Raw genomic sequence first — 11,345 nt, forward strand, 5'->3', positions numbered from 1 at the left:
TAACTTAACGTTACTTAAGTACTATACACTATACTACGTAATACGCACACACACACACACACACACACACACACACACACACACACACACACACACACACACACACACACACACACACACACACACACACACACAGTGGGAGGGTTTTTGGTTCTCCCTGCACCCCTCTCCTCCCCCTCCTTTATCCCGGTCTTCTCCCCTCTTTTATCCGAGTGTTTTCTCCCAACATTCCCACAGTGTCTCAGATCCGTGGAGCGTCACATGGTAAGAGCACCGGCCTCACACACACCCAACACTTTAACACTTTCTGCTTCTTCCTCCTAACACTGTCAGATATTAGAGACGACAAAGAAAGACTTGGGGTTTTTAGTCATGACTTATTGATGAAGTGTGTTTTCGGAGGTGGGGGGGTGCTTGGTTGGGGGATTATTTTTGTTTTGGTGTTTCTTTGTTTTTCATCTCCTGGTCAAATGCTGAGGAAGTCTGACTCAAACTGACAAAAGGAATCAGTTTTTATCTTAGTTTGTGTTTTAGGGTAATCTGTAATGTTTACCGCTGAGTGAATACAAAGGGTTTTGAACAGTCAATATTGGATTTACTTTTTTCGTATGCATATTGCTGTCGTTTCTCCATTACAATCTCCTCGTACCTCCTCAACAATTCCTTAATATAACTTCTTACATTTCCCATTTCCTATTGTCTTGTAACATACCTCTAACACATATATTATTAAGTGAAGTGTTTCGTGCTCCTTTCATTCGCCTTTTAACTCCGCTTTGGTCTCCACCAACTTAAAGTAGGGATATGAGATTAATATTCAGCTGATAACCGATAGTTATCCTTATGGCCGATTCTGCTATTTCCCCTAAAAGCTGAATCACTTTCTGCATATCTTAAGAAAGAGACAGTAAAGGGTGTTTAAGTAACACAGTCAACAGTGGACTTTGTTGTCTCTTGTATAAAGTTCAAACTGCTGACCTTTCTCTGTCGTTTGTTGGAGTCCTGCCGATCTCCTCAAAAATGGGATGTTTTTTCAACACGTCAGACACAAAACGTAAAAATCCTATTTCTAAATGTGTTCTTATAGGTATCCAATCATTTCTGGTAACATACCTCCGACATATATAACCCTAATGCCACTGGAGTCAAGTGTTTTGTTCACCTGATGATAATTATATCTCCTTTTAACTCTACTTTGGTCTCCACCAACTCCTGTGTGTTTTACGTAGGGATTCATGAGATTCATTTTCTGTCGATAATCGACCCCCTCATGGCTGATGTGTTCGCTAAAAGCCAAAAAACTGTATAGATTTGTGGATACCTTAAGAAAGAGACAGGAGCTTCTGAGGTCGATGTTTAATTGCAAGAAAACCCAGTATCTGCAATGTTGCTAAATCGTAAGTAGTCACAGATAACAGATAACTTAACATATCCAGTAATTGTCTCTTTGGAAAGTGTGTTTTCCCATTTATTAGAAATGAAACAATGGTTATATAATTGGACTGTTTTGCTGGTTTCAAAGTTCTCAAACTTTCCTTGAAATCAAGCAACTTTTCCAAACTACACGATGGTGTGCATGCTACATACATGTGTTAACTGTGGCATAACACAACTGGGAAACAGTGTTATGTCCCCTAAAGCTAATTATTGTATAACTTCTGGATATCTTAAGAAAAAGACTTGAGACCGGAGCTTCTGGATGGAATTTTTAATTGCAAGAAAAAACAGAATCAGTCATTTTACGAAGTCACAGATAAATGACCTGTTATTGACTCCTTAGACAGTTTGTCTTTCTAATTAGTCAGAAATGAAACAATGGTTATATATTTGGACAGTTTTGCTGGTGTTTCTACAAAGTTCTAGAACTTTCCTGCTGTTTAAGCAATTGTTCAAAATGTCAAAACGCTGTCCGTGCTGAAGTGAAGTCTACTTGGGTTACTGACACAGAAAACTATATATGATAACTCAATATACCTTGATATACAGTATATTCACATACATTAAGATACTAAGACCTATAAGGTAACCGGATCATTTCGATTAAGGGTTGGGGTAAGAAGCTAAGGTAGGTAAAGTAGTGTATTGTTAAAGTCTTGGTAAAATTCACAGCAGGTTCAACAAAAGTCTAAGAGTTTTGCAATGAGGTTAGGACAGACAGCAGGACACATTTGGAATTAAAAATGCAGAGAAATTAAAGATTATACTGTAATTGTGCCTAATTGTGAAGCCTGTTAATTTGTGAAGGCTTTAACTGATCGAAACCCACCGCCGTGCTCCGGAGCAACATTTCTTTTTTGATTTCATCACTGCACAAACACAAATGATCGATGTGATTAATTATACAACCATGTAACCCGTTTTGATATCATTAACAGTTCAGGAGGGTTCAAACACTGAGGACACACACAGGACATGAATACATGTATATCATTAATACACACTCTAATTACAAATGCAGCTCATTAAACACAAAACTGAGGAACAGAAATCACTGCGATAGAAAGACTGACCACACCTTCAGACCAGTTCTTTTCATGTATTGACTTAGTTTTAACTTTAGAAGTCTAATGAATATGAAATATGCATGAATCAGTGTTAAGAGATCAGCAATAAACAATGAAGAAGAAGCATGTAGGAATATTTGCTTCAACTTCCAAACCTTTGAAGAAATGGTGCATTAGTTTCCAATGGGCTAAACTCTTAAGTGCTATATAAACAGCTCTGGAAAAAATTAAGAGACCACACCAAATTGTTTTTCAATCTCAAACTCTACATTTATGGCAGCCAGTCCATTCCAGGGTCCATTTTACTCAAACACACATCCATAACAAGAAGACAAACTCATAATGTGGTCTTTTAATCTTTTCCAGAGCTGTCTATATGTTATTGTTTTGCTGCCAAAGGTACAGGCGAAGTCGGTGGGTTTGCAAATGATCTAGATTAAATATATAGATCATTTGGTTGTATGCATTTCACATTTGAAGTTTTAAAATGAGCTTTCCATCATTTGGTTGTGTTTATCTGTCCTCTTGCATCAGTACGTTTTGGTTGAGATGACATAGTTTGGTTCTAAAAGAGATTTACGGGGCGTTTGGAGAGCGCAGACAATCATGGCCTGACTAGCAAAGGAAAAAAATCCAATTTGCTCCAAAATTATGCCAGTTCTTCCTTCACCCGTGCTTCACCCTTCCTCCTAATTTTATTAAAGTCGGGCAAGTGACGTTTCTTTTATCCTGTTGACAAACTGCAAACTTGAGCTCTTTGGCGAAGTTTAGAAATAATGAACCTTCTCTTCCTGCTTGGTGTTGAAAGCTGAATGTCCGCTCCTTCTCTTCTTGGGAGAGAGTTTCTGACGCTTGGCTGATTTTCAATAAGCCGCCGACAGAGACTCCCCCCCCCCACTCTGTGTTCATTGTCTGGGAAATCTTCAGTGGTGTTTCTCCTCTTTTCGGCTTCTTGAGCTGCTTGGTTTCAGTTCCTATAAATATACAAAGCGTTACAACCAAATGCACAAATATACGGTTTTCCAGATGGTACAGATGGTTAATCATTGATGTAGACTTCCTGTTGGAGGGTTTGATAACTTCCTGTTGGAGGGTTGATAACTTCCTGTTGGAGGGTTTGATAACTTCCTGTTGGAGGGTTTGATAACTTCCTGTTGGAGGGTTTGATAACTTCCTGTTGGAGGGTTTGATAACTTCCTGTTGGAGGGTTTGATAACTTCCTGTTGGAGGGTTTGATAACTTCCTGTTGGAGGGTTTGATAACTTCCTGTTGGAGGGTTTGATAACTTCCTGTTGGAGGGTTTGATAACTTCCTGTTGGAGGGTTTGATAACTTCCTGTTGGAGGGTTTGATAACTTCCTGTTGGAGGGTTTATAACTTCCTGTTGGAGGGTTCGATAACTTCATGCTGGTTGTTTTGATTGTGATATTTTAGTTTGACAATATAAACGTATTGCCATTTGCACAGTTAATGGACAGTGCATTGATAATCTTGTCCATATTTCATGAAACTAGCTTCATTATACATTACACATATTGGATATTACAATTTTAAAAAAGCAACCCAAGGAAGTTAAAGTTTAGCCATGTATGAACTCTACACGTCTCTAAAATGACATGACATGAACACAGGGGTAGCAAATAGCATTTTATTTCCACATCCAGCAGAAAAACATCATGATCTTCCCGACATTTGGGGAAGTTCAATATTCCCTCTCCTTTTAGCTCTGCTTTTGGTCTTGAGAAGAACAAAAAAGATCATTATTGAGAAAAACTCAATCTGTAGCTGATACATTTTCCACTTTATCAGAGCTAGAACTGACTTTTTAGAAGTTTGGGCTAGAAATGTTCAATTTAAATGGATCCAAAATGTAACTGTCTTCTTCCTTTTCTCTTTCCTGTGTCCAAATGTGTCTTTGAAGCCAACATGAGTGTCCTGCAGTACAGTTTCCTCGTCCTCGTCCTCCTCTGCCTCCCCCTCCTCACTGAAGCCAAGCGGCAGCCGGGTGAAGGGAAACCGGACAAACCTCGCCAGCCACCGTCCACGGCCCCGCCGGCCAAGAGACCCAGGAACAAATCAGTACCCGGCTCCGGAGAACTGACCACTAAGGAGGGCCACAGCTGCACCTGGCAGACATCCGGAGAAGGACTGGTGAGCCTGCTGGTGAACTGCAGCACGGAGACACTGGGAGACCCGCTGAGGTGAGGGACGCTTTGGAATCTCACCTGACGGGACTGTCTCTAAGGTCGCAGCAAAGTGGCTGATCCTGGGAATATTCACTTATGTTGCTACAGCCTTTTTCCCTCTTACGGCTCAAACAATAGAGTGTTAGTTATTCCAGTTTAGCACTAGTAGCATTGAACAATAATTTCCACTTAGGATCATCGACAGCTACACTGTTATATAGAATAGCTTTACAGTACCACATTCTTCCCACCTGCCTCTAACGCTGCAGTAAAGTGGTTTATTATAATATAATTCACTTGTGTAGCTACAGCCTTTTTCCCACTTACGGTTGTTAGTGTTAGTTATTCCGGTTCAGCACTAGCAGCATCGTAAATAATGAGTTTTACTTGGGATCATCGTTGTCATCTACACTTCAGTGATCGGATGCTTTAACAGCATCCATCCTCCGTTAGTGACTGCAGGAAGACATATTAAATGGCCCAAAGTCTCATATGAGGACATGTTTAATACCTCTGTAGAGTCTCCAGGGCCCAGGAGTTCAAAACTTTTAATCTCAATCAGATCCGATCAGATTTTGAAATCCCATTTTTTGTGATCCAGGATCAGACAAGTCGGCCAGATTTTGTCCCTGGAGTTCAAAGCAATTCAGGATAGGATCAGCCTGATCCAGATTACGATTTTTCAAGATGACTAGATCCTGAATATCAGTGCTTTAATCCTACCGATCGCCATCTAGTGGACATGAAAAATAATACAAGGAAGACAAGAGACCACATTGCAGAGACATCTATAATGTTTAATTATATTTTTTTATTTGAAAGGTGATGACAGATGGTGGACTTTTTTTTTGTTGAAGATATTTTTACTTTAATCTAAATTACATTTGTGATTGACAATCTTTGCTGTGATACTTTTATGAGCATAAACATTTATGTCATCAACATTTGGTTGAAAAACAAATAGGCCACCACAAACGTGAGCAAAAATGGAAAAATAAAAAGTATTTCCCATGAAGGCTAACAATTGTGTATTATTTCAGTTAACAAACTTTGCCATCTTATTTAAATTGAAACATATTTTAAAATAAATTATACAGTACATTTTGCTCTGGTAATCCACTGGAAATCTCTGGTGGGATCAGGGTAATCCAGTTTTTTAGGATCAAACTGATCCCAATCCTGTGTTGTCGGTTTGAACTACCCGTTTTGAAGATTTGATCCAGATTAAAGCTTTGATTGGATTTCCTGATCTGATCGGATATCAAAGTGATCCTAATCCTGTTTTTTGGTTTTGAACTCCCCAAAATCCAAATCTGATCAGATAGGGATTAAAAGTTTTGAACTCCTGGGCCCAGGTGAAGATGGCTCTGCTAGGAGAATCTATCAATTTTACGTTAGCTACCTATCTCACAATACAGCTAGCTTGCTTTGCTATTGAAATGTATAAAAACAGGTTGACCTAGGGGCCAAATTCAATGAACCTGTCAGTGTGGTACTTACCAAGCAAAAGTAAGCTGTCAAGACAAACATTAGCTATCTTTCTATCAAGACAGGGGATGTCTGTCTAGCTATGGCTTAATTTAAATTACATTTCATATTTAACACCCAAAAGGTTCAACTTGCAGTTCGGACCTTTGTCTTTCATTCTGGCAGTCAGTTTTAAAACAGTTCTTGGAATTTGTTTAATAGTTACTTTCATTACAGGAAGAATCTTTGTTTTGATTTTCTCTGGGTTTTTCAAGTAAAAGAGTAAAACACTCTTATTTAGAGAAATACCCAAAATAGACCTCAATCTAATGGTGGAAACCTGTATTCCTGATTGGCTGCTAACAGTCTAGTTTCTCTGCGTATCCTCCAGGTACTGGTGTCGTTACGCGGGTAAACCGGACCTCTGCCAGGCGTACGGGGTGAAGTCCAGCCAGTACTGGAAGCAGCTGGTGGGGAAGCTGAAGAAGAGGCAGAACGCCTGCGATGGAGAGAAGGTCCTGAAGGCCAAAACCTGCAAGAAGGCTACGTCTGAAGCCCACATGAAGATCGCCGAGCGAAGTGGAGAGGAGGAGAGGAAAGGAGGCAAGGAAGGAGGCAAGAAGAGGGGAGGAACGGCGGCCACAAAGACCTCAGCAGGAGGGAAGAGGAGGAAGAAGGACGAGGAGGAGGAAGAGGAGAAGAAGAAGACGACGACGGAGGACTGGACTGGGTTTGATGAAGAGGAGGGAGTGATGAACGACATGGCGCCCGTTCAGAGTTACTGCAGCGAGGGATGGACCTCCGTCTGCTCCTTCTTCGTCAGGTTTTTCGACGGTTGATGGGAAAATAACGAAGGAAATGTAACAAAAGCTCTTTGTGGTGCGAGTTCACGATCTGAGAGCAGCCTTCAGAACGTTTGGTCGTACGGGAATCTCCAGGCAGCTCATCTGTACAAATATGTTTTTTTCCAGCTGCTTAGGTTTAAAATGTAGACTTTGAGGTTAATTTAGACGTAACTTCGCACTTTGTTAACATGAGTAGATAATGTTAGTGCAACAAACGCATTGGTATTTCTTGTGATAGTCGAATGACAATTGAAAACATGGCAATCTGAATCAAACGTCAGTGATCACACAGGTTTCACTGAGCCTTTGCTGGAGTGAAGCCACACGACATCACGCTTTAAGGAAGTGAAAATCTGATTACATTTGAGTTCAGTTTGTGTTATTCTAGCGTTTAGCTCTAGTTTTACTTTTTCTCGTACGGAGGTTGTTGTCGTTTTGGTCTCTAGGAATGCTGTAGACCTTGTAATGTTAGAACTAGAAATGAAAAAGTGTTTTGTGAAGAATCAATCAGCCATCACTGACGATGGAGGCGGTCATTTTGATTACTAGATAAATAGTTTATTTTTGTCATTAATATTTTCTATACGCGTTTTGTAACTCTTCTCTTAAAACAATCTGGTTCCTGTTGACGGCAGTGAAACCTTTTTTTATACTTTTCAAGTGATTTTAACACTGTTTGTGGAATTCAATAAAAACAAATGCTTAAAATGTCACCTCAGATGCATTTCATTATTTATTATTGTATAACCACGTGATATTTGGGTACCACCAATGAAAAGCTTTTAGTGATATTATATATCTGAAAATACAGAGATGCAGCTGCTCAGTAATAACATGGTAAATATGACATTATTTCACTGTGATCAAAACCTTGTTATGACCATTACATGTCCGGTAATTACCAGAAAAAACGTTTCTATATTTTGCAGAATTGTTTTCATTTTCTTTTGCAAAAAGCATTGCATCACCCGAACTCGTATGTTAGGGGATGCGGGCGCAGTCGGTGAAAGCTTAGGGCTCTCCCATCGTCAACTCTTCGTGTCCTTCATGCTCTTGAGCAGCCATTTCCCGCCCTTTATGCAAACTTTCCTTCGCTCCTCATCTCTGCAGACTTTGACTGACAGACTGTTCATGGTGACACTGGGCTCTCTGGAGACACGAAGTAAACATGTTATTTTCCATTTGAACAAAAGCAGGGTTTTCTGCTTTAAGGGGACATTAGGGTGGGCCCGCGGTCTGGTGACCTTTCAGGAAAACCATTCAGCCGTAGATATTTTCCATTGCATCTCATAAAGATATACATTATGAATGAGGAAGGGTCCTGGAGTTTCCCCTCATCCTGTTTGTCCTCTTTACGCCTCAGTGTTCACGTGCACAGGTCATAAAGAAATGACATCACCTAGAAAACATCTATTCACGTACACATGGATTAAAGTGCATTCAAGACCAGTGACACACACACACACACACACACACACACACACACACACACACACACACACACACACACACACACACACACACACACACACACTCAATCTAAAGCTCAACTAAACACTAGAAGTGAAGGAAGATCTAAACACCACTTTTATATGTAATCTAAAAATGACTTTTCAATTAAATCTACTGCAGTTTTAACCCTAAACGTGTGGGAAATCCTCACCAAAAAACGTTTTGAACCTCAAACCGCTTCACTTTTTATCTGCAGGCTGAAGATAAGCGTTGATTTATATTGCAAAAGACCTATCAGTTGCATGCGGACAGGAGCCGTTTATGTGCAAATAGAGACTTGAAATGAATCTCCAAATCAGCTGTTCTCATTGCAGATCAGACATGTAACATCTCTCCCGTCTCATCCCATTTCACCTTCTGTCTACCACACACACACACACACACACACACACACACACACACACACACACACACACACACACACACACACACACACACACACACACACACACACACACACACACACACACACACACACACACACACACACACACACACACACACACACACACACACAAACACACACACACACACACACACACACACACACACACACACACACACACACACACACACACACACACACACACACACACACACACACACACACACCTTCTGACGTTTCTGTTCTTCAGTATAGTAGAAGTGGAATAACTACGTTTATGTGGAAACGTGCAAAAACAACTCTGTTAGCAAGAACTTGAATTTGCTGTTGTCGCTTCATTTGTGACGCCTACTGAAGGAGCTGAAAAGTAAATAAATAATAAATGACAGCGCACTTTGAAGATATAAACCCAGACTTCCCCCCGTCATGTCAACATCGTTGCTAAAGAAAGTCAGGAGTTTTACAAAACACTCTTTTCCAGTTACCGAAAATGACATTTGTTTGTGAACAGGAGGTCAACACAATTAGGAAACACCTGTGTCTGAGTGGTTTGAGCCTCACATCCATGCATTCTTCCTCATCTCCCGGTCATTAGGAGATCCACACTGTCTTGCAGAATAGCATGTGAGTGGATTTCTCCAGCCTTTCTAGGCTCTGGCTTCTTCCATTGATGCAAGATGCTTCTAAAAAGTAAAGTGTCCTGGTCTCTGGAGCTGATATCAGACAGCTTTGAAGAATTAGAAAAGTTCCCCACAGAACAAATCGATGGAGGATTTGAGTCACCTTGAGAGAAAGCTGACACAGAGGAAGGTCAACGTTCCTGCATCAAGAGGAGTGTCTCTGCAGGTGCACACTGTGTTAGGCCTCCAGAGATAAAGCAGGGGTAACAACAAGGGGTAACAGTCTCGTTCGGAGAGGTTCAAGCCTCCTTTTCACTTCTTTGTTTACACTTAAACTACTTGTGTCCTTATGCAACTGATTTGCAATATACATCAACCCTTAAGAAAAAGATAAGATCAAATGGACCTTTATTAATCCCTGATATTCAGTAGTTCAAACAGCAACAGGTTAAGACTGAAAAACAGGACAGCACAGATTCAATCAAGATGAATGATTAATACAATTCAAGAGAAAATTAAAATCATATACCGGTAAGTATCTTATTAATTAAAGGTGGGGTAGGTCATTCACTTCAGAAACACTTTTTGTTATATTCCATGGAATGCTCTTAACATCCCGATAGCAATGAATACATGAAATGCTTTGACAATAAATACATACAAATATTGAATCTGTGGAAGCCGTGGCGCTGTGAAAAGCACGACCAATCATCTGAGCCGGGCTCCGTGAGGAAGTACTTTCAAATTCTAGTACACTCGAGCTGGTTTCTCCATTCGTACCTACCTTTAAAGGAACATCCATAGATATGTGAGTCATACTGTATATATACATTCATTATGTAAAAGGAACGCGGTTTGAGGTTTAAAATGTTTTTGGGTGAGGATTTGGAGACTTATTATTATTAGAGACCTAAGGCTGTGGTAAGAAAAGAACAGTATAGATATTTTTACCAAATGTCCTGAAACAATTATGTTCACTTCAGAGACCTCCAGTGGCGTAGGAGTAATGACTCTTTGGCGTGACAGCAATTCATTTCCTTTGAAATAATCGCTGCCTATTTGTGTTGAAGGGAACATGGGTGTTGGTGCTCGACTGTTACCACTTGTTGTTTTGGGTAAAAAGGGTCTGGGGTCTGGAAAATATAAAGTCTCTCCACTTTGAAGGGGAACGGAAAAAACAAAAAAACAGGGACAGAAATGTTAAGGAATTTGGAGAGACTGGACACCTCTCAGCGGTTACCATGACTACAACCTAAGAGAAGGAGTGTGTGTGTGTGTGTGTGTGTGTGTGTGTGTGTGTGTGTGTGTGTGTGTGTGTGTGTGTGTGTGTGTGTGTGTGTGTGTGTGTGTGCGTGCGTGTGTGTGTGTGAGAGAGAGAATGTGTGTGTGTGTGTTGTAGTGGGATCTATGGCAATTTGGCAAGACGTGTGGTGTACCATACAATTTGTTAAAAAGGGCTTGTATGACCCGTTGGGCACAAGTGTGTGTGTGTGTGTGTGTGTGTGTGTGTGTGTGTGTGTGTGTGTGTGTGTGTGTGTGTGTGTGTGTGTGTGTGTGAAAATATGGAGTGTGTCTCCTTGCAGACTTGCTGAATGATTAATGTGTGTGTCACTGATTGTTTTTGTCTAAACTAGGAAGTGTGTGTGTGTTCTCTTACATGTCACAATTCATTGAAGAGCAGTTGCTGCCTCCTACTGGTAGATCAGGAAACCAACACAATGAGGAGTGTGTGTGTGTGTGTGTGTGTGTGTGTGTGTGTGTGTGTGTGTGTGTGTGTGTGTGTGTGTGTGTGTGTGTGTGTGTGTGTGTGTGTGTGTGTGTGTGTGA

The 11,345-nt window shown here is 40.6% G+C and overlaps 1 protein-coding gene across 1 annotated transcript; it reads left to right on the forward strand.

The window, feature by feature from the left end:
- Positions 1-129: 129 nt before the first annotated feature.
- fgfbp3 (fibroblast growth factor binding protein 3) lies at positions 130-7,714 on the forward strand. Its single transcript, XM_010775751.1, has 3 exons — positions 130-264; positions 4,425-4,704; positions 6,548-7,714. The coding sequence occupies exons 2-3, from the start codon at positions 4,430-4,432 to the stop codon at positions 6,993-6,995; spliced, it is 723 nt and encodes a 240-aa protein (XP_010774053.1). The 5' UTR covers positions 130-264; positions 4,425-4,429; the 3' UTR covers positions 6,996-7,714.
- Positions 7,715-11,345: the final 3,631 nt, after the last annotated feature.

Source organism: Notothenia coriiceps, unplaced genomic scaffold (genome assembly GCF_000735185.1).
Source record: "Notothenia coriiceps isolate Sejong01 unplaced genomic scaffold, NC01 NC01_scaffold00016071, whole genome shotgun sequence".
Classification (NCBI taxonomy): domain Eukaryota; kingdom Metazoa; phylum Chordata; class Actinopteri; order Perciformes; family Nototheniidae; genus Notothenia; species Notothenia coriiceps.